Genomic DNA, 25,595 nt, shown 5'->3' with positions numbered 1-25,595 from the left:
TGTAGGAACTTAAAATGGTAAAATCAAGTTAACCAGGTAAGAATTATGCAACACACAGTACTGATATATAAATACACTTAAATGCAGATGAGGAAACATGCAAAATTTTGCCCCAGCTAGTTGTATTTAAGTGAAGAAAACTTTAGATAAAGTTAAAACAAATAGTCAAAATGACAGATTTAAGACAACCTACTACATAGGTTTTAAGAGAAAGCTGAGAATTGGTAACAGCTTGCTTTGAGGAGTGTGTGTTAGCAGAGTTGAAGGAAAAAAAAAAAGAGAGGCAGTTTAAAAAAACAACAACAAAAAACACCCGCTATGCTAAGGAGATTGGAAGCCCTGTGGCGCTTTTCAATAGTGCTGTTTGGTTAGGAACACTGGCACTGCTGCATACTCTGGAAGAAAATGTACTAACTGTGATGAAGCTGTTAAATACAAATAAAGTTTAAAAAAAAAAAAGACATTTCTGCCTCTCTACTCTTAAGTGACTGTGAGGAATGTTGGATTTGTTTTTTTTCTGGAATACTGCTGAGAACTTTGTTGTAATTCACCATTTTCGAAGGCTGTAGTTTCAGAGGCTTTAGAAAAGACTTCCCAATATCAACTCAGTTTAAAAACCCACAGGTAAGAGACTTTCATACAAGCCAGGTACACAGCAGGTATGAAAAAAACCATAATATGCACTTCTAATGAACCTTCCATCAATTATCTTAAAGCAGTCTGCACACATTAACAATTTAAGCCCCAACAATCGTGTGAAGAAGGGATTATTATCCCCTTTTACAATGAGGAAACAGAGGTACAGCAAAAGGAGTGACTTGCCTCAGGCTTCCACACCAAGGAATTGAACAAAGAACCCAAGTCTCCTGAATCCCAGTCCGGGGTCTTAATTAGCATATGAATGTGCACTGTTATTTGAAATACACTAGAGTCTTTTGAATTATATCCCACTAGTTACAGCAAATGATAAAAATTACAGAAAGCAATGGTGTAAAGATACTGTAGTTACGAGAGGAAGAGAGAGAAGAGTTTTAAGAAGAGATTTGAAAATAAATGGAAGTCTTAAAATAAGAGATCTTATCCAAAAAGAGAGAGACACTCAGTTCCAGGAATGCTTTTCACAGAGACATGCATGCAGAACTTTACTAACTTGCTGTGTTTAATTTTTGAAGCCAAGGGAAAAAAACACCAGGTTTAACATTTCCTTTTTCTCCCATACACTATTCATTTAAATACAGAAGTCACCAGACAATGCCATGAGTAGAATCCCCTAGCCCACTTTGGTCTCCCCTCTTTGTCCTCTGTGGTAAATCTCTTCAAGAGACATCTGTGCAACACATGAACTATGCAAAAAGCTTTGTAATTTATTGAAAGAACAAAATGAATCTCCATATAGTGGCCCAAATGCAGTGCAAAGAACTGACACCAGGCTACTCTGATTTTCAAATACACTGACGTCAGTACTAACTGCCATCTTTATAACACAAGTCTCATGCATCTAAATATGTAGCTTTTCAAAGGCAGTATTAAAGAAACATGCTGTATGTTTTCATAGTTCGAGCAGGGAGATAGTAATCAGCTCGCCTGGGTTCTGTTCCCAACTGCCACTGTCTTAACATATGATCATGGGGAAGTCGCAACATCTGTGCCTCAGTTTCCCCATCTGTAAATGAGGATGATACTTACTATGTGTAAAGCACCTGGATGACAGATGTTAGTTATAGAAACGTAAAGTATTATTATAGAAATGGAATACTGTATCTTAAACAGTTGCTATGTGCCAAATACAATTCTTTAATGAGTCGCATACAGACAAAATTATTAAATAAGACTATTTTAGGTATTTGTTCCTTTTGTACTTACTGGCGAAAAGCTGTCATTGTGTTTTCCAGGTTCTCTCCAGCACCTGTGAAAACATCAAGAACAAATTTCATAAAAGACATCTTTTTATGATACCCTGAGGGAAAATATACCACTGAACGTAAACAATTCAGTGGGTAAAAGTGTCAGTTTATGAGGGAATGTGGTCTGGAGGAATGAGCCAGGAATCCTGAGTTCTAATCCTACCTGACACTGACTGACTGTATCATTTTAAACAAGTCACGTCACCTCTTTGAGCCTCAGCTTTCCATTCTGTAAAATGGGGCTAATACTTAATCTCATAGAAGTGTTTTAAGTTTTAGCGTTAGTATAGCACTTTGAACACAGAAAGCACTGAAGTTATTCTTGAGTATTATATAAATTAGAGACTCAGACTTTCCCCAAAGGGCCATATGGGGAACTTGCCAGAGGTCCCCACATAACTGGCATAAAGTAGAGCAGACTACTCAATGTACAGAATACAGATGTGTGGTCCACAAAGACTACTACTCCCAAGACATAGTGCCCTGCCCTGAACCTCTATATCAAAAAAAGCAACTGACGGCTGTTTTGTAGAACTCCCTAAAATGCATTTTATCCTCATTATATATCATCTGCAAATCACCAACAAGACATTTAGAATACTACATACTTCAGACTATTTTTCAATTTGCATTAAAGTGCTAGGTCAATAGCACAGGTGAAATGAACCAGACACTTAACAATTATCTATAATAAGACACTTGCCACAAAACAAGTCTGCTTCAGACAAGAGAACTTTGATTGATATCAGTCAAGAGACTTGGGTTGACTCCCACTGCTAGTACTAAGAATAATGAATCCTGTATGACTTCTTGACAAATTCTGCAGATTAACTAAAACATTGCTAAACTTATTGAACATGCGAACACAAAGCCAGCTGCGGGATTTAAGATTAGCCTAAGGCCCTTTCAAATGAGGGCAGTATGTGCTGTGGAGAAGATAATTTCAGCTTCCAGACAGAGATGGTGCAAACTGAATTCTTTAGAAACTGAGCTGAACAAACATCATCTCAAGAGATGGCAGGCCAACAGTAACACCCCACTACTGGAGAACTTTGTCTCGAGTATCTTCGTTCATGAGAATGGGTTCCATGATATAGCAGTAGAACACACAGGAGATCTACTTCAGGGACGGGGGAGAATGAACACTGTGAAAGAAAGAGAGTGTACTGACCATGCTCTTGAAGCCTACTCTCCCTAACAATACAGCCCAGCCAGTGTTCAAAATACTCCTCTTCACTACTATAGCTTCCACTAGAGACACTAAAAATTTTGCTCTAAATGTGTTCCATGTTGATATTGCATGGGGAAGACACAAAAAAACTGAAGATGGAGTCAGAATGAGAAGTCAAGACTTATTTATTTTTGTGAACAAATTTCGGCAATGACTCCACATCAGAGGTTCGCAAACTGCAGTCAGCAAAGCATTTGTTGGTCCACAGGCCTATTTGGTTACATAGTCTTGGATTCTACTTGTTTCAGAATACATCATCGCACTAAAAGAAGGTAAATTAAAAACAGAAAAAAAAATCTTATTACTTTCTCATTTAACTAGTTGCTGTAGTTGCCACACTGTGATATTATGTTATTGTAAACGGGACGGAAGATAGTCCATGTGATACTCTCTAAAGAAGTGGTCCACGCTGTGAAAAAGTTAGAAAACTCCTTGTCTACAGGACATGATAATTTTTTAACTACTTATGGTCTATGTCTTACATTATCTGTGTGACACGTTCCATTTTCTGCAATACTGTAGATGAGATTAAAATATTATAAATTTTAAAGAGGGCCTGGCCACTTTCATGCTATTATTTGTTAAGTGCAGCATGTTTAGGACTGTACAAAACACAGGAAGATTACATTCTTGCCCCATGCAGTTTATGACCTAAATAGACAGGAAACAGCCACAAAATGCCCTGAACGACCAGAGTAAGGTTACTGTAGAATTATGACAAATTTAATTCTACCTGCCAAAAATTCATATTTGATACAAAGTTGGAATTATTAGAAAACAGAAGCCTGTACCTTTACATTTAGGATACTCCCTGAATCAATTTGAGTAAAATAAACAGAAGCCTAATTAGCATCCAAAAGGATTTTTGCCAAGATAGAGGGGCCTGGCATGGGGGTAGTGAAAAGGACATTAGTTTCAGCTGGGAAGAGGGCAGATATACAAACCTATTTTACTCTGAGCCAGGAGTAATCTAAAAAGAGATTTGCAAGATTAAGATGACCCTTCCCTAATCCTGAACAAGCCTTTGAAATTAGCCTAGCATGTAGATACACTTGTTTTTAAACAAGGATCATAGTCCATAAAATAAAAAAAAAACTGGAAACATACAAGAGCTACAGTATCTGGAAGAAGAAAAAGAGTACTTGTGGCACCTTAGAGACTAACAAATGTATTTGAGCATAAGCTTTCGTGAGCTGTATTGAGCATAAGCTTTCGTGAGCTACAGCTCACTTCATCGGATGCATTGCAGGGGGCCCATGCCACCAAGTATGAATACCTGTCCCCAGCCTCTCTCAATTCACAGAGTTTTGGAACCCATGTCCCTTGCCTAGCGAGTGCTACTTAGTTGATGGCGACTCCCCCATCATAACAAAAGGCCAAGTACAGTTCCACTGTCCTTGATTCCCATAATCAGGGTAATAACAATTTATTCTTCCTGCCCCAATAACAGAGACACTGGGGATCCCACAGCAGCCAAAGTGACCATTTGGGCAGCTATGGCCTCATTCTAGGTGGGATGGGTGTGCCTATGCAAAATGAGATCAGCCCCTGAAGTTCTTTTCCACAACTTGCCACACTTCACCACCAGATGTCAGGGTGGAGCTCATCCTGACTCTGCTTACATCTGTTTAGCTTGGTAAATTTACAGGTGCAAGTTAAACTGAAATACTTTTAAACTGATGTAAGACTCCAGATACAACAACTGCATGACACCATTTTAAGTTAACTGGTGCAGCTTCTGTGTTTAGACAAGGCCTCACTCATTTCCACTAGTTCATAGAATTTAACTGCAGAGGTCACTGGCTGTGGGACTCTCAGACTGACAGGTTGAATGGCAACTTTATCCTGGCCACTATGGATGTAGAAGCCCTCTACACCAACATTCCACACAAAGATGGACTACAAGCCGTCAGGAACAGTATCCCCAATAATGTCACGGCAAACCTGGTGGCTGAACTTTGTGACTTTGTCCTCACCCATAACTATTTCACATTTGGGGACAACGTATACCTTCAAATCAGCGGCACTGCTATGGGTACCCGCATGGCCCCACAGTACACCAACATTTTTATGGCTGACTTAGAACAACGCTTCCTCAGCTCTCGTCCCCTAATGCCCCTACTCTACTTGCGCTACATTGATGACATCTTCATCATCTGGACCCATGGAAAAGAAGCCCTTGAGGAATTCCACCATGATTTTAACAATTTCCATCCCACCATCAACCTCAGCCTGGACCAGTCCACACAAGAGATCCACTTCCTGGACACTACAGTGCTAATAAGCGATGGCCACATAAATACCACCCTATACTGGAAACCTACTAACCGCTATACTTACCTACATGCCTCCAGCTTTCTTCCAGACCACACCACATGATCCATTGTCTACAGCCAAGTTCTATGATACAACCGCATTTGCTCCAACCCCTCAGACAGAGACAAACACCTACAAGATCTCTATCAAGCATTCTTACAACTACAATACCCACCTGCTGGAGTGAAGAAACAGACTGACAGAGCCAGAAGAGTACCCAGAAGTTACCTACTACAGGACAGGCCCAACAAAGAAAATAACAGAACGCCACTAGCCATCACCTTCAGCCCCCAACTAAAACCTCTCCAACGCATCATCAAGGATCGACAACCTATCCTGAAGGACGACCCATCACTCTCACAGATCTTCGGAGACAGGCCAGTCCTTGCTTACAGACAGCCCCCCAACCTGAAACAAATACTCACCAGCAACCACACACCACACAACAGAACCACTTACCCAGGAACCTATCCTTGCAACAAAGCCCATTGCCAACTGTGTCCACATATCTATTCAGGGGACACCATCAGAGGGCCTAATGACATCAGCCACAATATCAGAGGCTCGTTCACCTGCACATCTACCAATGTGATATATGCCATCAGGTGCCAGCAATGCCCCTCTGCCATGTACATTGGTCAAACTGGACGGTCTCTACGTAAAAGAATACAGGGACACAAATCAGACGTCAAGCATTATAACATTCAAAAACCAGTTGGAGAACACTTCAATCTCTTTGGTCACTCGATTACAGACCTAATAGTGGCAATACTTCAACAAAAAAACTTCAAAAACAGACTCCAAAAAGAGACTGCTGAATTGGAATTAATTTGCAAACTTGATACAATTAACTTAGGCTTGACTAGAGACTGGGAGTGGATGGGTCATTACACAAAGTAAAACTATTTCCCCATGTTTATCCCCCCACCCCGCACTGTTCCTCAGACGTTCTTGTCAGCTGCTGGAAATGGCCCACCTTGATTATCACTACAAAAGGTGTCCCCCCCGCTGGTAATAGCTCACCTTAAGTGATCACTCTGGTTACAGTGTGTATGATAACACCCATTGTTTCATGTTCTCTGTGTATATAAATCTCCCCACTGTATTTTCCACTGAATGCATCCGATGAAGTGAGCTGTAGCTCATGAAAGCTTATGCTCAAATAAATTTGTTAGTCTCTAAGGTGCCACAAGTACTCCTTTTCTTTTTGCGAATACAGACTAACACGGCTGCTACTCTGAAAAGTGTACTATGGTTAGACTGATAGAACATGAGAGACTGATGGCATGATACAAACTGCTTATTTTTTTTATTTCATTTCTTAGCTGTCTCTCTATCTGTCTGTTCTGAAAAATCTCCAGGGATGGGAATTCCACCTCTCTTGGAAGCCTATTCCAGAGCGTAACTAACCTCACAGCTGGAAAGTTTCTCCTAATACCTAATCTAAATCTCCCTTGCTAAAGACAAAGCCAATTATGTCTTTTCCTACCTTCAGTGGACAGGGAGAACAATTTATCATAGTCCTCTTTAAAATAGCCTTTAACATATTTGAAGACTGTTGTCAGGTTCCCCAACAGTCTTCTTTTGTCCAGAGCATAACATGCCCAGGTTTTTAACCATTCCTCACAGGTTAGGTTTTCTAAACCTTTTATAGCAGAGTTGTTCAGAAAATGTACACAGAGCTAATTCAAGAGACTTAAATGAACTTCAGACTCAGAAGAGAAGTAATAAAAGGGGGTTTAGAATCTAAAGTCTTGCGTACATTCAAAGTTGCACCAGTTTAATTTAAATGTACGATTTTAAACTGATTTAGTTATACTACAGCAAGACTGTGTGTGAACACATTTAATTTAATTCAAACATGGCTTATATCAATGTAGCTTAACTCAATTCCTTAGATAAGGCAAAGCCACATAACGCCTTAGTAATGAGGACAAGAAGCTTAAACTATCTTAAACTTTGACTTCATTGTAGTAACACAGTCCATAAGTCCAAAATGTGAAGAAAAAACAAAAGCAAAAATCAAGTTAATCTCCAGTAGCAGCATGGAAGTCCACAAATCAGGCTTTAAATGATGGGTGTGGCCAGCCACATGGCACAGGTAGCGGTGAGACAAATAGATCGGCAAGACCGTCATGCTTGTGGGTGTTTTGGGGGAGCAGAAAGAATAGTTTAAAGAGCAGCCAGAACAGAAAGTTGGTTGAAGATTCCAAAGGCAGTGGAGTGAACACAGAACCCGACAGCCCAAAGGAGGTAGCTGAGCTAGAACTGGAGTTTTATTGCCTGGCCTGCTGCTAGCCAGATTCCTAGAATAGGGGTTTTTACCAGCTGACTTCAGCTGGTTATGCAGTGAGAAAAGAGGATAATACAACAGTCTAAATGGGATTAAACAAACCCATTAGCAACGAACAAAATCAGCAAGAAAAACGGGAGTTGCACTCTGGCAACATATCTGAAGGTGAGAGGTTTTTTGCAGGAGTGGGTGTGTGAAATTCTGTGGTCTGCATTGTGCAGGAGGTTAGACTAGAAGATCATAATGGTCTACTTCTGACCTTAGTATCTATGAATATATGAAGTGATCAGGAATTTTCCACAGCAGAAACAGGAGTCAGATGTCAGCTCAGGAGATGATTTCTCCTAAAGTTTCAAGCATGGAAGCAGGCTACACAGAAAAGTCATGATGGATAGAAAATTCAAACTGTTGCCTAGATCCTCCTGGTATTATCTATTTTGTTTTAATTTCTTTTTAAGATACATTTATACTCCAAGCCTTATAATATGGTAAGCAAGCAAGAAAAAGGTACTCAAAGGCCAAAGTAAAGGACATGGTGCAAGAACTTAGACAGCAGAAGGAAGATTAAAAAATGTGTGCATCTCATGAATGTAAGAATGAAATTTAAGACCACGCTGACAGGTTATATTACCCAGTGCAAGCATGTACAGTTTAATGAGAAGAAAGTCCTGTGTGACATCTAGGACACACATAGTTACCAAGTGCTCTGTAGCAGTAGTTCTCAGAAAAAAAATAAGTTTAATCACTGACTCCAGCCACTAATCACCCTGACAAAAATCACTGTTTTTTTTTTTTTTTTTTTTAAAAGTTACCTTTACCAGAGTCAAAAGAAATTTTACCCTTACAAAATATTTGTCCCGCAGTCTTTCAACTAAAGGATTCATCTCACTCATTAACTAATATGGGTAATTGTTCAAGTACTCACTTAACCATTTTGTTTTTCAATACTACCTAAGAAATTTAGGACTAATGATAAATTACACAGCTAACACCAGGGAAAATGTTTAAAACTTACCTGCTGTATTTTTATGTTCCTCATCAGATCAACAATTTTCTCTTGTGCTAAGTGCCCAATCTCAGAAATATAAAAGGCTACAGTTAATGGTTGAGACAAAGCTTTTTGAATTTGTAGGGAGAAAATCTGGGAGAGTACCAGAGGACTAATTAAGTCCTTTCTATAGAATTACCATGTCATCTTTCAGATTCCAGGGTGGATAAAAATCAATGATTTTTTTTAAACTATTTTTTTTATTTAAATCAGATTTTTTGGATAAAATGCTTTTTGAGGAAAATTAAAACTATCTTTAGATAGGTTTTAAGATACATTATAGCTCAAAGACATCTTATCATGGAATAGGGATTATAAATTCTAATTCTATAGTATGAGACAATATATTCATATAATGTTTATGAAAAGTTTTGTAAATGAGTTCCAATAGTTCATGGATTAGGGACCCAATCTTATGGGGTTATAGTGGTTTCTGTATAGATTATTTAGGTTTCAGAGTAGCAGCCGTGTTAGTCTGTATTCGCAAAAAGAAAAGGAGTACTTGTGGCACCTTAGAGACTAACCAATTTATTTGAGCATAAGCTTTCTATCTACCCAATGGGACTCAATGCTCAGTCTAGAATATATCATTAGAGATACTTAGTTTTGCAGTTCTCAGACTGTGGATTTGTGTCTCCAGAGATAACACGCTTGTTAACGGCAAAAATGCTTTAAAATAAATAATATATAGAGGTGAGAAATAACAGACCCCAACCCTATCATCCCTCTGCAAATTTGTGTACACAAAGTCAATCCCTTACCTCTCTCTAAAAGTGCAAGGTTTCAAAAAGTTCAATGAATCAAACAGGGTGGCCAACCTGAGACTGAGAAGGAGCCAGAATTTACTAATGTACATTGCCAAAGAGCCACAGTAATACATCAGCAGCCTCCCATCAGCTTGCACCCCCGTCCAGCCCCCAGCACCTCCTGCCTGGCAGCAACCCCACCAATCAGTGTCTCCCCCCTCCCGCCTGCCTGCTGCAATCAACTGTTTCGTGTGCGCAGGAGGCTCTGGGGGTGGGAGGATTGATGGCATGGTAGGCTCGGAGGGAAGGAGCAGGGGCCTTGGGGGAAAGGGTGGAGTGGAGGCAGAGCTGGGGGTTGAGCAGTGAGCACCCCACAGCACATTGGAAACTTGTAGCTCCAGCCCCAGAGTCAGCGCCTATGCCAAGAGCAGCATATTAACCTCTGAAGAGCCGCATGTGGCTCCGGAGCCATGGGTTGGCCACCCCTGGAATAGAAGATTTTTGGGGGTGGAATAAATCTGGACAAGGAGAAAAAGTCTGGAGATAAATGTGAGAAGGGAGGGACAGGCAGTAGAAACAAAAGTGAAACTGTTTGAGCAGCATATTCCAGAAGTCTTGAGGTCTTTCTGAGTGTAGCCTTCATTGATTTGAGATCTACCATACCATTCTCTCACTAGAAGGGAAAGCCTATAATGGCAGCAGGCCGTAAAAGAGACGCAGTTTGGGAATAAGAGCCATTCGAGAAACATACGTTTGCTGATGATATTTTAAAGAAAGTCACACCAGTGAACTGCTGGAAATCACTTAAGTACTTGGATTCAAAGACTGTTTAAGTGATAATCTTACTTTTAATAACAGCAGCTGCTTCTGTCAGTGTAGAAAGAATATTTTCTTCCTTTGGACTAATTCACTCGAAATTGAGAAATTGTTTGGGACCTGAAAAAGCAAGTAAGCTTGTTCTTCTTTTCCAGATTATGAACAAACAGGAAAATGAAGGTGAAGACCACTGAGTTAGCTGCAGAAGCCAATATTTTAAATTTCTTATGTTGACTTGGCTGCCATAGTCTATTAAATTTTTGTGGTGTTTTTTTTTAAATATTTCATGTAACTATTTTAGTTAAAAACAATTAACAAAAACAAACCTGATTTTAAAAAACTTGAATGTTTAAAATCAAAAATTCATATGCTTATTTTGTTAAAATATTATATGTTTGCTGTTGAAGAAAAAAATACGGAATACATAACGTTGTTTTAGTTAAATAAAACAATTTAAATATCTGTCTGGTGATGTTCTCCTCCTAATGCAGCATGGCAAGAAAATCCTCCAAATATTAATGATTAACCTGTTGAACTGGAGATAGTTCTCCTCTCAATGACTTTGGTAAATGAAATAACCAAACAATATTCATTTTCTCATATAGCTGTAAAACTAATCTGAAAAGTTTTCAAAATAAATCACTTAAAAATGTATAGTGTGTACCTTCTAAAAATGAAACCTACATCTATCTCTGATTGTGAAGAATATGTATAAAGGTTATAGCAACCAAAAAGAATGCATTTTTATGTAGAAATCCATGACTAAATCAAGTCTTCCTGACTAGTGATTTAAATCAAATCCACCCTGTCAGATTCCCTGGAAATGTCTGTTGTAATGTTTTGAAAAAGGGGCCCTAGTTCTGCAACACAATTTCCATGAACTAACTTGTGACAGAGGAACTGAAATAAGAAAATTAACTACTGCAATGAATCATCTTCCTTCCTTCGAAACGCAAAGGCTGGGTTTACAACGTGTGTTCTGACATATTATATGTTTAGGTACCTCTCCACAGTGATATATTTCTTACTTGGTATGTCAGATATATAGCCAAAGGTACAAACAATTGCAGACCTCCTTCCCTGGCATACTTGGCACTGAGCCAAAGTGGCCACATCTAGAGAGTTTCATTTCACATTCTACTTCAGAGAACATCAATGTGGGGCAGATGAGAGTCATGGACAGAGCAGCAGATGAGTTATAAGATGACAGAACTCTACAAAAACACATATGAAATAAGAAGGCTCTCCTCCCTCAACTTCGTACATATAACAGTCTCGGTACAAACCCCCAATGACCACAAGAAAATATAGTTCATTATCAATTAAAAACATACAAAGTGGAAGCCTATTTGCAATGAGTGTGACTGGTATGCAATGCTTTCAAAACAGGCTGCAACTCAATCTGCACAGCCTGCATGGATTCTAGCATAGAATATCAGGGCTCAGGTTACTGATCTTTCAGATTTACCATTTCAAAATTTAGACCAATGGAAGATTATCTACAAATAATGGATGAGGACTTCTATGCAGGTGCTGTAAACTGAGATAGAAGGGTTAGAGTTTGATCCGCCATCTCAGTACAAAGAGAAACTCAAAGAGGTTAAGAGATATCTTGATTTCTGAATTTCATAGTGGTAACACAGCAAGGTCCTGACAATATATCCAAAGCAGTAGATTGAAGAAGTTTTATTTAGCAAACACTATGTTATATAGGTTTCAGAGTAGCAGCCGTGTTAGTCTGTATCTGTGAAAAGGAGTACTTGTGGCACCTTAGAGACTAACAAATTTATTTGCGCATAAGCTGAATGCATTCCACTGTATGCATCCGATCAAGTGAGCTGTAGCTCACGAAAGCTTATGCTCCAATAAATGTTAGTCTCTAAGGTGCCACAAGTACTCCTTTTTTTTTCTACTATGTTATATATACATCCAACACACTTCTCACAGTATCAGTCTTACATGGTGAACTAGCTGTTTCAGTATCCTGAGGTTAGTATTACTGCCCTAGTTGTAGTACACAGCATATACACTGTCCTTCATTCAGTTAAAGGTTGTTTGCATAGAAGTGCCTAACAGATAACCATCCTATTGAATAAGAATTAACTTTTAAAGCTGCTGATTGGTGCAACTATAGAGAAGGTAAATCAATAGGCTGGTTATATGCTAACTAACATACCCTAGAAAACACACTATGTGCAAAATTACTTAGGTCAATCACTAATCAGAAACGTAGATTTTGTAAAAGTTAGGTTTTAGAAAATGTTTTCATTATTTTAATAGGACCCAGAAGTCTGACTCCCAATACCCTGCTCTCACCACTAGAGCACACTTTTGTTTGTGTGTGTGAGAAAAAAAATGATAGTGAATCTGGGCCCGCTTTGAATATGGGGTAGAAACCACCAAAATGTGGATTCCACGGAAAGCCAGGGGTCTCCATGTGAGATTTGCTTGGAGTTGGAGAATTTGTTCAGCCCTGAAACCAAGGACAATTCGGCGGTGGTGGTGGTGGGGGGGATGAAAATGGGGTGCCGGGGAGAAGATGGGGGGGGGGAGAGACACACTCAGTGCGAACGGAAATCGCTGCGTTGCAGGCAGCCAGAACACCCAGTGTCGGCTATTACCAGCCTAGCAGAGCCAAGCCGCCCAGGTAACAGGCAGATCAGCGTCACACACATACCGCGGCCGCGTCGGGAATGACCAGCCCTTGGCGGCGCAGCGCGGCTGGGGGCTGCTGACCCCGACTCCCGCAAGAACAAGGACCGGGCCCTGGCGAGAGGGGTTTGAGGTGAATCCCCCACCACCGTGCCGGGGAGGAATGGGGGAAAGCCGGGGAGAGGGGTGCTCCCTCCCCCAAGCCTTGAGATGAGAGGTGAGCCCGGACCCCTCACGGTTACGGCGGGAAACGACCCCGCTCCCGCAGGAGCCGCGCGGGCCCCGGTGCCGGGTCTCACCGCCGCGGTGGGAGATGTGCCGGCAGCGGAAGCGCTGCCGCTTGGGCCGGTGCAGCAGTCCCGGGCACTTGAGCAGCAGCACCGAAGTGAGGAGGTAACCGCCCAGCGTAGAGACCAGACACAGGGCGACGCCGGCCATCCTGCCCGCTCCCCCCGAGCCGGTCAGCCTCCGGCAGCCGCGCACAAACCCGCCCCACCCCGCGCAGCCGCAGCCTCTCCCGCCAGTCAACCCGAGCGAGGGAACGGAGAGCGCAGGCGCGCAGCCGCACGCGCGAGGAGGGGGCTCGGCCCTCCCTTGAGGGAAACTGACTCAGTTCTAACACCTGAGGGCTCATTCTCCCCCCTTCTAGCCCTTAGGGGCCTCAGTCCCCCCCCCCACTCCGAGGGGGAATTAACCCCTCCCCCTGCCATATACACCCGGGAAGGGTTCCCCGGCAGGGTCTCACTTTCCCTGAGATCATTCCCTGCCCTACTCACAGAGGAGGGAAATTAACCACACACCTGCGTGGACCCCCGCCCCCCCCACAATCCCAGGAGGTGGATTAAACACCTTCCCACAGATTGTATCCCTCTATCACACACATGGGATTAACTCCCCAACCTCTGTCTTCCCTGGGAGGGCTCTTCCCCAAGGACAAATTAATTTCTCCTTTACTTCCTCCCTTCATCAGAGTAGTTAGACTTCTTTCTTTCCCATAACGAGATTAAACCCTGCCACCCAGCATCAGGGAACCTTATGCCATGGAAGGAATTCCCCTTCCCATCCCCCATAGGTGAAGGGCTTGCCCCCATTTCACCTCAGCAGGGGGTGCACCTCTAGGCTTCCTCCCCCAGCATCTGAGGGGAACCTCAAACCCCCTCCTGCTTTCTCCAGTGGTTTAGGCAAGAGCATATTTTTGAATCAACTCTTTCCCCCACCCAGCATACAAGCATTTGTGTCAAGTTTTATAACTTTTCACCCCACAGCCCTTTAACCTCTGCCTAGGGGCATCTCTACATTCTGCACCCCTACCCCCATCCCCCTGTCACAAGCAGCCACAGGTGCTACCCTTTCCACCTACTTGGGATGGAAGGGGTAGCACCTGCACAAAAATGTAGATGACTGAGAATATTTTGAATAAATATGCCAGTCACCTGCACATCACTGGGTTTAATGCAGCCCTAATATGGACACCAGGTAATTCAACAGAGGGTGGCTAGCCTGGAAACAGCCAATTGCTTGTGATTCAACTGGTGTAAAACAAGTGACTGAAGTAAATTGACTGAGTGTGCCTGAAAACCCCTATTCTTCTAGAAAGCGCTAGGGATGTTTAGTAACCAGCACTATAAAACCCCATCTAAAACAAAATCATACTTTTATTGCAAGAATGGTTTCTGGGATCAACAAAAATAATCTGTCAAACTTTCCTTTTTGAAGGATCGTACCAATGTGACTGATAGTTCAGGTGTGATCAATAAACACCATAAACCCAGGAATTTGTGTAATGTTTTGCTTGTTTTATAGAGGGAGACCTACAGTGCCTATTACATTATCATAATCTTCAATTCAGCCTGGAGTTTAAGTGCACCAGTTCTCACACCACCTAAAAGAGGTTAGAGGCAAACTTTCCCACATACTGAGGCCAAAACTGGGATAAAGATCCAAAAGTCTGATAGACTTCAGACAATTAGACATTTAAAATTAATGGAGACGGGATAGGAAATTAAGAGTTTAGTATTAAGGAAAAATCTATTGTTCCTTTGCTTGACTTGGAAGCAAGCTGTATTTGGCCATTTCATGTGCGTAAAACTGCATTAAACCCAGTCTTCCCATACTGATCATTTATGAATTTATCAATTATGTCAAAATCTCAGTAAACAGTTATTCCACAGAGACAACATAATCTGCACCATTTTATCCTTGATAAGATATTTCCACTCCACTTTTTTCCTCAAATGAAACAGATTACCTTTCTTTAACATTCAGTAATTTATGATCAATGACAGCATATACACAATCTGAATATGAGATTGACACTCTGAAAACCAAGCCATTCATTTCAGAGTTATCTGAGGCAGAAGAGCCTTCTAGTGGGCCAGCTGCTCTAATCTCTCTACAACTGTATTCTTGTACCTAAGTGTTATACTCCACAAGCGCCTTTCACATATGACATTTGTGCAGGCATTTTACAAACACCATCAATTGTTTCCAGCTGTTTTGAGTTCCAGCTGAATTTTCCTCTTCTTCCAGTAACAGTCTAAACATTTCAGTTTGTTTATGCAAATTCTTCTCCTCTCACTGATGTTTCTCTATTCAATCACCATATGAAGAAGCACGAACAATTTAGTAATCTGACTCCTTAAGTTTTCTGCTCCAGGATCTCAGAGCACTTTCTAAATTTTCATGCATTAAGTCACACAGCAGCCCTCAAAGAGCGAGGGAGGCATTATTCGCATCTTATAGTTTAGAAAATGAGGCAGACATTTGAGTAATTTACTTAACATGACAAATAATTAGAAGGGAAAAGAACTCACGTATCACAATTCCCATACTGTGCTTTATCTGCCCTAGTAGTGCAAACTGGGAGAAATTCTAACCCTTTGATATATGTTACTAGGGCTTTTTTGTTTGTTTTTTAATTTTTAAACTTGTTTTAGAACGGGTTTCAGTTGTCAGTATTTTGTCTTTTTTTTGTTTGTTTTTTTAAAGCACACCTAACCTTGACTTAGTTGTAGGAGCCGATTTCTTATAGCCACAGCTATGGCACTGGATAGATAATTTTCAAAAACAAGATCTGGTTGTATGATCCACGAATGTAGACAAATTTTTAATTTGTTTTAAAAATATTTCTGACCTGAATGAACAGGGTTCCTGGCTCTGATGGAATTGAGAGGACAAATCCAAAAATGACAAAAGATATCTGTAATTACATTTTAAAAACTCAAATACAAAGTTTCTGATAACACAATAAGAGTCCATATTTTTGATTTAAAAAGCCAGGTTATAGAGACAGAAAAAGGTTCTCTTCTCACTGTCATCTGACAAGTAAACAGGTTGATTCCAAGCGGGGGTAATTTTAATGTAAATTCCTAAATATGTAATTAGGGACACACAGCTGACTCATCAAAACATGTAGGGACACAGGCTCAGACATATAAAGATAAATTAAAAGTCGATGGTTTCTACATATGAAAACTGAATAGGTAAACAGAGAAAGTTGCCATGTTCCTTTCTCCACTTTGATTCTCAGATCTTTATTCTGAATCTGGACCCTATTCACTTTACATGCAGTGGTTTCACTATACCAAGCAGTGATTACTATTTAAGTATCAACAGTTAGGAATCAAAATCCATAATTTGGATTGAGAAAAAATGTCACCTTAAACCAGGACCAATGTACCAGAATAATTCTTATTGTGTAATGGCTTTTAGTATTCCTCGAACAACCTTATAACTCATTAACTGCTGGTTTTCTTTAGGAGGAAAACAGGGTCCACGTTCTGTCACATAAGCGTAAGGGAATCGCAGCACCCACAGTCCGTCAGGTGGGAGGGTTATTTCCTGTTTCTCAGGGTAAAATGTAGGGCAAGGTGGAGGTCCTGGTTGAACCTGAAAAACAACAGAGTAGGAAATATGTTAAGTGCTTTAAAAGATAAAATCATCAAACTATTGGAATAAAACCCTCTCAAATAACTAAATCCACACTGGTCTAATAAGCCTCTACTAAAATGAGGTTTGAAGCTTCTTTAGCGCATTTCTAGAAGACGGCATTTAAATGCTGTTCTTTCCAGAAAGGAAAAGTCTCAAACCCCAGTGTGATCAAGATGCTGAATTTAAGATAGCAGATTTGGCATCAGATCATTAAGGCCCTGTCTCACACTACAAAAAAAAATTTAAAGAAAATCTACATTTAGGTATCCAGTTGCATCTGTGTAGTGCAGACAAGATTAAACTGTTTCAACTGTGACTCAAATTGTTCTTCCACCTTGGATTTTTCAGGACTGTAGCATGATTCAAGAGCACTTACAATATTGTTTGGTATCAACTGCACTAGAAGACTGAGCGGTGTCTTAACCAGGTCAAGAACTGATGTGGTGTAATTGTTTCCTTCAGCATATTAGATTTTCACATGGTGGACAAGGGCCTTAGAAATCATATCACTTATGGGTATCAGTATCACTAGCTGATTTAGCTTTTTCCTTGCCATTTCATCCACATTTGCCCCTAAAGGGGAATTTTGAAATACCACCATTAGGGCCTGATTGTGCAGTTCATACACAGGCAAAACACATGGAAGTTAAATGCGAGTCTGAAAGGGTAGGCTGCAAAACTGTATCTTAACCACTGAAGTGAAGTTACTGCATTTTGTGTATATAATTGATGCCTTTTCACCGCTGTGTGTAGCTTTAATCATTGCTCCTGCTGCTTGAACTTGCAAATCAAAAAACAATTTAGTATGTGGGTCTTTAAGGTCTCCTCTAAAACAGGTTATGTTTGCTTTGTAGGAATACAGCACTGGAAGGGACCTCTGGAGACACTGAGTCCAGTCCCTTGCTATCACAGGCAAATCAGTCATACAATCCCATTCTTAAACTTATCAAGTTCCATCTTAAAATTAGATAGGTTGTTTGCCCCCATTACTCCTATTGGAAGGCTGTTCTAGGACCTCACTCCTCTGATCAGACACCCTATAAATTTCCAAACTACAGCTCTCAAATAGCTCTTCTCCATCCCTGATGCCCACGCCCAATGCATTTTCGAGAGAAATCATATTTCCTCTCAGCCTTAATTTTGCTAGGCTGAACAAGACACCTTTTCGTCTCCTCATGTAAGATAGGCTTCCCATTCCCAAGAGCATTCTGGTAGCATTTTTCTGTTCCCGTTTGATTTCATCTCTTTTCAACATGGGTATATGAATGATCCCAGAGCACTTTAGGGAAGTAGATTGTTTCTCCCCACAACTGATATAAACATACTGTGTGCTGGCTGCATTTCAGTGATGCTGTATTATTTACTTTAGGTACCAACAAATGAAATTTTTTTGCCGTATTTTACAAAGTGCTATATAAATGGTAAGATTATTCCAGGACAGCGTACTACTGGAAAACACATCTTGTTCATATTTCATTACTTTAAAAAAAAAAGAAGTGGCACACATATCAATTTCAAATATCAATCTCCTTTTCTCAGCATCTAGAAATACATGAAAATTACATCTTTTTCATTCTACAGATTCTCTGTCCCGAGTTCAGAGAAGAATTGAAGATAAAAATCCATCTTAGCCATGAATTACCATTTTTCTGTGAAGACATTTTAATTTTTAATTCTTATGTTCCCAACGTTCAGCAGTTCTTTTTAAAAAAAGATTATTCTGGTGCATTTTCTGTGGCATATTATTTAAAATGTCATTTCAACCTATTGGAACCCTACTATGTCATCTGTGATAAAATGTGTATTAAGAAGAAAGTTAGGCTGACAAATGCTAAAGTCACAACAGCCTTGGAGACTCAAGAAATATTTGTTTACAGAACACGTACAGCATTTGCAACTACACAGCAAACTTCCCCACACCATCACTGTACTCAAACCTGATCTGTGAGGACTCTCCCTAAAGAATGAGAAGAGACATGGCATGCCCCATTCAGTCCTTGGCTGAACATATCAAGGAGCATTCCCAATGAGGTGGTGGTTTATATGTCGTCTGTCTGTTGAGAATTTCTGAACTAAAACTGGCCTATGTGAAATGGGTTTGGTGGCAACAATCCAACAATTTTTGGCTAGTACCAATTTGGATTGACCTAAAGAACATTAATTAAATCCTGGTTCAGGTTGAAAGGAAATTCTTGGATTATCTACTCTTACCCTCTGCAACAATGAAGGATCCTACATTCCTTTGTGTGTCTTTTTGTCCCACAATAAGTGTTCTTAATACACTTTTTAGAGTTACATTTTGCAGTTCCTACAGTCACTTACAAATAGCTAGATTCTATTTTTAATTTCTTACCTGAGGTGTCAGTATTATCTGCAGTGGAGCATCTGGCACCACAACAAAGAGTCTTATAAACTGAGCATAATATGGTTTAAGTCCTCGTCCTTGAGTTGATGAGAGGATGTATAAGGGCATATCAGAATTAAGGGCTTTTATAGCTGATTCTTTTGGCCCACTTCCCATCACCTTCATGACTTTCTCCGGCCCTGAACACATGAACCTCCGACCACGGGCGTCTTCATATTCAAATCCAACGAAGGCTCGAGCTATGTCATCTCTCCGCCTTCCTCTTCCCATTACAACTGCACTTCGTTTGCCAGGAACAGCTTTATTAGGAGCAGGCCAGGAATTAGTGTCCAGATCTCCCTCATCTTCAGCTCTTGTCCTGATGACAATGTCCCAAGGCATTAAGTAGTTTGTTCCTGGTATGAAGCCCTGTTGGTCTAAGCCTGTGTGAAAGTTATAAGCCTTAGCAGGGCCAAGTTTGACCAGTGACCAGCTAGAGAATTTGGGAAGAAGCCCCTTAGGGCAATTAGAATGGAGCATGCCAGGAAGATACTCAACAGTGGATGCCTGCCGATCTACCAAGCTTGGCCTCTTCTCGCTTTTAGACTCTGATGCTTGCCCATGAGTCTCTGCATTGTCTCCTCCACCTTGAGGATCAGCTGGGTAGGTGCCCAGGCTATCCGTTGATTGACCCAAACTAAGGGCTAAGCTCAGGCTGGTGCTTTCTCCCTGGGTTTGGGGCTCTTTTTCTTTAAGTTTCTCAGCTTCTCCTTCTGGAGGGGCAGGTGAGGTCTCATTCTTGGCTGGTGCTGGATCAGGTGTACTCGGCTGAAATATTGGGAAGTTGATGTGATCCAGTTTCCCACAACATTTCTCTTCCAGCAGCTGTGAAAGATGGAACACAGTTAACTTGTCATCTGTAGTCTCAATGTTCACATAGCTCTGAATCACAAAACTAACTGAATGCAGTTTAATATAATAAGCTATAGTATTAACAAATCAATGCAACTTAGCCTCAAGCAAATATTTAGAAGCTCTCTTTTGGTGAAGTGGGAACCAGTGCACTTCTGAATGAACTACAGACACTATGCACACGTCCACACACTGTTTTTGTACTACTATAACTATTTTGGTTAGGGGTAAGATTTTCTACATAACCAGTTAAAAATCAGTGCACTCCCTAGTGAGGATAAAGTTATATTGGTATAAAGGTGCCTTACACCTTCCCTTATAAGCTACACCAATATAAGCACCTTGATACTGTAAGAACATAACAATGGCCCTACTGGGTCAGACCAAAGGTCCATCTAGCCCAGTATCTGGTCTTCCGACAGTGGCCAGTGCCAGGTGCCCAAGAGGGAATGAACAGAACAGGTAATCATTAAGTGATCCAACCCCTGTCGCTCATTCCCAGCTTCTGGCAAAAAAAACAAAACCAATACTATTATTGCTGAACCCCTAACTAGAAGGTAGGGAATGTACTGCTTTAACTATCCTAGTATAGTCAAAGTGGTATAAATCTGTAATTGTAGAAAAGCCCATACTTTACTGCTTTCATGGAAAATGAATAGGTTGTTCACCAAGCTATTCAGATGGCTTGGGTCTGATCCTGCAAGGTACCGAGTACTCAACTGCTGTTAAGGCAATAGGAGTAAGCTGTTTGGGTCTTACAGGAGCAGGATAAGAAAAAGGTAATATTTACATAGAAGGGAGTTTTAGGCTTTCTCCCATGCCCCCTTTTCACTTAGGTCTCTCTCTCCTTGGGGTCAGAGGACTCACTTTTCTTCCATCAAATCCCTCCTTAAAACAAACTAATGCAAAGACCATTTTAAAAAAGGCAGTGCAGTACTCCCATGCCAGCTCTAACTCTTATTGGAACACTAAGTACTAGTTGTGTCTGCACTGTTTTGTCTGTCTCAGACCTAGGCTCCGATTTTGAAGGGACCCGTTATGATCATCTAGCATCACCTCCCGCATAACACAGGCCACAGAATCTTACCCAGTAATTCCTGCATCAAGCCCATAACTTCTGTTAAAACGATAAAACACTGATTTAGAAAGATATCCAGTCTTGATTTACAAACGTCAAGTGACAGAGGATCCACCACATCTCCAGGCAAATTACTCCAATGGTTAATTACCTTTGCTATTAAAAATGTGCACCTTATTTCTAGTCTGAATTTGGCTAGCTTCCGCATTCAATCACTTTTTCTCTTCCCCCCCCATAGACACTTATAGACCACAATCAAGTCACCTCTTAACTTTTTCTTTGGACTCTTTAGGATAAGCTGTGCCTTGTTTGTACAGCACAAGCATAGCTATGGCTTAATAAATAATATTTCCTTTTGAAGCAAAAATGGAAAGCTAATGATTACCTGATAGAAGTCATAATTGGCGGCTTTGATATCAAAGGGATCATCCCGGGGTGCTTGTTTCCTCCCACAGTTACAGGCACCAGTGGAGCGAGCCCGGCTGTTGTGATACAACACTGGAGGGTTTCTATCTGGCTCTGGTTTTTCCCCTGAAAAAGTAACAAGATTAATTGGAGTTTGCTTCACCCCATCTGGAGAGCTACCTGTATAATTTAGCTATCTTCAACCCTCTTCTGCAATGATCCCTCACACTCCCTCCCCACCCTGACTACTTTCCAAAATTGCCAATTTACCATGCAACTTCCCCTTCCCTGTGTTTGTTATACAACTAGTTACAAAGGCCCTTTGTACACACTGAGCTGCCTTTCTTGCCAATTGATTATTGTGCAGGATGTGGAGCTGCTATGTAATAATTTATGTCCCACCCATTTGATTGATATTGTGTTTGCTATATGACTGCAAGGGGTTAATTCAAGCAGAGGATAGATAGTCCCCCATTTATCATTACTTAAAAGACAATGCAACTATCATTTAGTTTAAATTTTACCTCTGACCAAGCTGATTTCAACAATCTGGCTTGGGAGTCCCCATAGGGGGATCCAAGCAGAGGAAACTCGAACAATGAAGTTTGGATGGATAAGAAGATGGTCTCTGAAGGACAGGAAAAAATGAGGCAAAGACTGCTGGGGAGTAGACTGAACCCCAATCCCTAGAGGCAAAGGGCTCAGGAATAAACTAGGACTACCTAAGCCTTTAGGTAAGGCAAATATGCATATAGACCTTTTATTTTGTTGAAATCCTTTTTTCTTGATATGCCTTGTTCTACTGTTAAGATAAAACAATACATTGTTTTGAATGGCTGTTTTGGGTCACTGTGTTTACCAGTCAGGCTTGCAGAGTAATCCTGGGTGGCACACAGGATGCTGTAGCCCAATGACCAGATCTCAGAGTGTGAAAATTATGTTGTCCTTTCACCAGGTGAAGGCAAGAGAATTAACACGAGGCGATGCACTCAGACAGGTTCAAAGGTGCAGCTAGGCCTTAACTATGATACTTACCAGATCTTGCTTGAAAGGACAAATGGTTCTTCTGGCTATTTATATATATTCCTTGAAAGTTCTATTCCTTGCACAGTATGGCTCTACTTTAAAATAGTGTTTGCACCTCCCTAGGAAACCATCTTTCTTACATCCTTCCTAGCAGGAAACATATGTCCAACTGGCATGGAGAGAACCCAAATAATTAATGAGTCCAATCCTGCAACCCTTATTCACACCAAGTAGCAATTAGTTTGGGGGGAGGTTTTAAATCAAAGTTATATTTGGGGGGAAAGTGATGACTGAGAATAGGGTATGGAGCCTTTAACCTGTAGATTACTAGTTCTAATACACCTGTTTCCACCATCTGATTACTGTTTTTTGTCCTCTATGAAATGAGTTTGGTGGTCCCAGCCCACGAATACATATCGCATAAACCACCACCACAACTGACAGTCTCTGCACAGACAGCAAGGACTGAACAGACCATGGAAACTCAACTATTTTCAATTCCTGGGAGTGTTAACTCCCAATCAGGATTAGGCAACATGGCCTTTGCTATAACTATTCCTTCAATAAACAGAGAAATGGAATCTAAACCCCTCATTCCTTCACTTTTCATAACATTAACATTAGTCACAAGACTTATTTTTAGAGTCTATGATTTACTGTACTTAATAGTATTTATTTTAAAATAAAGCCAATTTTAAAATTCAGTGGCCAGTCAGATAAAATGTTTTCCTATGGCTTAAAACTTGTAAACTACAAAAGGATCCTAACACAACTGAGCTTAGTTACCTGATTTGGGGAGTAAGTGAAATTTATGCACACAGTGCTGATCAGTTAAACTTCGCTCCTCACACAGCTGATGCCCGTTGCTCCAGAACTTGTAACAGTCTTCATGAAGTTGCATGGCATACTTGTGAAAGGCTGGTCCCCGGGCATGCTGGCTGTACACACGCAAGGCTTGGGCTAGCTGATTCTTATGAACTGTCATAGTGTAGTTGTGGGGCAGGTTGGACTGGTAGGCACTGTGGGCCATGGGGAGAGCCTTTTGGCAACGGTTTTCAGAAAACTTGGTGTCTATATCTAGGTATGCCTCCAAGACTTTGATGCTTCCCATGATTTTGGAGGTCAGTTCCCCAGTGGGGGAAGCTGGGTCATCATCTTTCCCCTCAATGGCAACTTCATACAATTTCTGAGCTGCAGCAACCCACTTCTGATATGTGGGAAGCTCAAAATGAGAGGGCTGAGGGTTTCTCCCCACACTATCATCGAAGCCTTTCTTACTTAGCACCAGCTCCACATGCTGCCACAGGAACTCCTTGAGGGTGCAGTCCACTAACTGCCCAGAGGAGCTGGAGCTGCTACTGCTACTCTCAACATGGAAGGACAGCTGCTGCCTGCCATGTCTCATCATCTGATATCTCCTGGGCCCCGCCAAGGTGGGTGCCAGCAAGGAATCAGTCTCTTTCATTGTGCAGTTGCCCCTAAGCTGCTCCAGCAGCATGGCCACTGGGTCCTCTCCATCCTGGGCCCCACCAGCTACAATGTAGACAAAGGCCTGGTTAGCAGGCACAGTGAAAAGGCAGTTGATGCTCTGGTTGGTCAGCACCCGACTCTTACGGAAGATGCGGTAGATCTGGTCCTCTAGGGCATGCTGCAACCTCCTCTTGGGTGAATGCTTCTTGGGTGGGGGCTTCTCCAGCTGGCCACAGAGATCTTGCCCCCTGCCCGGTGGGGGGTCCACCTTCAGGGCCCCATTAAGCTGGAAGAGGAAGAGGAGGCGGGGTGGGCACGGTCTGCAGTTGAGCTTCCACTCCTTGCCAACCGGGCAGTCCTTGATGGCAGCCTTGAGGGAGGGCAGCACCTTCTGCCTCAGCCCATCCAGGGCCCTGAAGACACGGTCATAGGTGATGTCGAAGGAGCAGGTGGGGTGCACCATCAGCAGGATGTGGCAGACGGAGAAGAGGTAGAGGAGGCTCAGGCAGTGCAGTTTCTCCTGGTGCTTCCAGAACTCATGGGCCTCGGCGTGGGGCAGCGGGGCGCCAGGCGGGTGGCCGAGCCCCGGCACCCTGGCGTCCCCGGCGCTGAGGTCCCTGCAGGCCTGCAGCAGCTGGGGGGTGTCGCAGATGGAGGTGAGCACCAGGTACAGCACCTTGCTCTCCTGGCTGTAATAGGCCTGCAGCAGGTTGTAGTCCTGGGCGGCGGCCTCCTCCGCCTCCTCCTCTCCGGCCCCGGGCTCCCCGCCGGCCCCGGGCTCGGCCCCGCCCGGCCCCGCGCCCTCCCGCTGGAAGAGGGGGAAGACCTGCCGGTCGCACACGGTGCTCACCAGCGCCGCCTTCTCGGAGCTCAGCTGCAGGGCCGTCTTGCCGAAGATGCCCACCACGCACACCGCCGCCTCCTCCTCCGCGGGGGCGGGGACCGGGGCGCTCGCGGCGCCACCGCCGCCGCCCCCAGCCAGCAGCAGCTCCCGCAGGCTCACCGGCACGGTCATCGCCGCCGCAGCGCGCCGCCCCAATAGGCCACACTGCCTTCGGAGCTACTGGGCATGCGCCACAGCGGGGCATGCGCGGTAAGTCGAGACGCCGATGGTGCTCCTGCGCATGCTCACAACTCTGGGCGCTGCTGAGCAGGCGGAGCGCAGCTGCCCTCCCCTTGCACTCAGACTCAGCTTCCTGAGCCACGTGGGTTGCTAGGTTGGGTGGGTGCCAAGGGAAGGGGAAAAGATGGGGGAAAGTAGGGAAGACGTCGTTTAGGGACCCGATTGATTATCCTCAATCAAACAGCAACAACACGAGGAGAGAGACTATGCCAGGAGATTTGCACCCAGCAACTCTCCTTCAAATCACCCACAACCCAGAGGAAATATGTACCCGCAGGAGCCCAACTTCTAAAACCATCCT

General features: G+C 42.3%; 2 protein-coding genes across 4 annotated transcripts in view; both read right to left on the bottom strand.

Moving 5' to 3' along the window:
* Window positions 1-13,467, bottom strand: part of GDPD1 (glycerophosphodiester phosphodiesterase domain containing 1) — a 34,746-nt gene extending 21,279 nt beyond the window's left edge. For all 3 annotated transcript variants that reach the window (XM_077836677.1, XM_077836675.1, XM_077836676.1), the window contains exons 1-2: window positions 13,306-13,467; window positions 1,864-1,906 (exon numbers count right to left, since the gene is read on the bottom strand). In XM_077836677.1, coding sequence (XP_077692803.1) covers window positions 1,864-1,906; window positions 13,306-13,444 — 182 coding nt within the window. In that variant the 5' untranslated portion in view covers window positions 13,445-13,467. The remainder of the gene's footprint in view (window positions 1-1,863; window positions 1,907-13,305) is intronic.
* A 1,730-nt stretch (window positions 13,468-15,197) lies between these two features.
* Window positions 15,198-25,259, bottom strand: SMG8 (SMG8 nonsense mediated mRNA decay factor). The gene is given in 5 exon segments (XM_077836661.1): window positions 15,198-16,894; window positions 19,290-20,165; window positions 21,656-21,801; window positions 23,488-25,210; window positions 25,212-25,259. Coding segments are annotated over 5 exon segments (2,991 nt in total). The 3' UTR covers window positions 15,198-16,696.
* Window positions 25,260-25,595: the final 336 nt, after the last annotated feature.

This window comes from Eretmochelys imbricata, chromosome 17, assembly GCF_965152235.1.
Source record: "Eretmochelys imbricata isolate rEreImb1 chromosome 17, rEreImb1.hap1, whole genome shotgun sequence".
Taxonomy (NCBI): Eukaryota; Metazoa; Chordata; order Testudines; family Cheloniidae; genus Eretmochelys; species Eretmochelys imbricata.
The sequence above is the reverse complement of the archived record's forward strand: the minus strand, read 5'-3'. Positions and strand labels throughout refer to the sequence as shown.